This window comes from Hylaeus volcanicus, chromosome 6 (genome assembly GCF_026283585.1).
Source record: "Hylaeus volcanicus isolate JK05 chromosome 6, UHH_iyHylVolc1.0_haploid, whole genome shotgun sequence".
NCBI classification, from domain to species: domain Eukaryota; kingdom Metazoa; phylum Arthropoda; class Insecta; order Hymenoptera; family Colletidae; genus Hylaeus; species Hylaeus volcanicus.
Window position 1 is genome coordinate 19798727 of NC_071981.1, and position 526 is coordinate 19799252.

Sequence of the window (526 nt, forward strand, 5' to 3'; positions counted from 1 at the left end):
CTCAGTGATAAATTCTTCCGTGGTGGTCTCTATTGTAGTCGTAGTTGCCACTGTGCTACTAGTTGCAGGTTCAGTTGTTGTTACCACTGTAGTTACTTCAGTGGTTGTCTCAGTCGTACTTGCTTCTTCAGTGGTAGCTTCTACAGTAGTGGATTCTTCCGTGGTGGTCTCTACTGTAGTTGTCATTGCCACTGTGATACTAGTTGCAGGTTTAGTTGTTGTTGCCATTGTAGTTAGTTCAGTGGTTGTCTCAGTCATACTTGCTGCTTCAGTAGAAGTTTCTACAGTAGTGGATTCTTCCGTGGTGGTCTCTACTGTAGTTGTCATTGCCACTGTACTAGTAGTTGCAGGTTCAGTTGTTGTTACCACTGTAGTTACTTCAGTGGTTGTCTCAATCGTACTTGCTTCTTCAGTGGTAGCTTCTACAGTAGTGGATTCTTCCGTGGTGGTCTCTATGGTAGAAGTAGCAGATGTATATTCAGTTGTTGTTACCACTGTAGGTAGTTCAGTGGTTGTCTCAGTCGTA

The 526-nt window shown here is 43.5% G+C and overlaps 1 protein-coding gene across 1 annotated transcript in view; it reads right to left on the reverse strand.

Moving 5' to 3' along the window:
* Nucleotides 1-526, reverse strand: part of LOC128878553 (mucin-2-like) — a 10850-nt gene that overhangs the window by 8252 nt on the left and 2072 nt on the right. Inside the window, exon 3 of the mRNA XM_054126840.1 lies at nt 120-494. Coding sequence (XP_053982815.1) covers nt 120-494 — 375 coding nt within the window. The remainder of the gene's footprint in view (nt 1-119; nt 495-526) is intronic.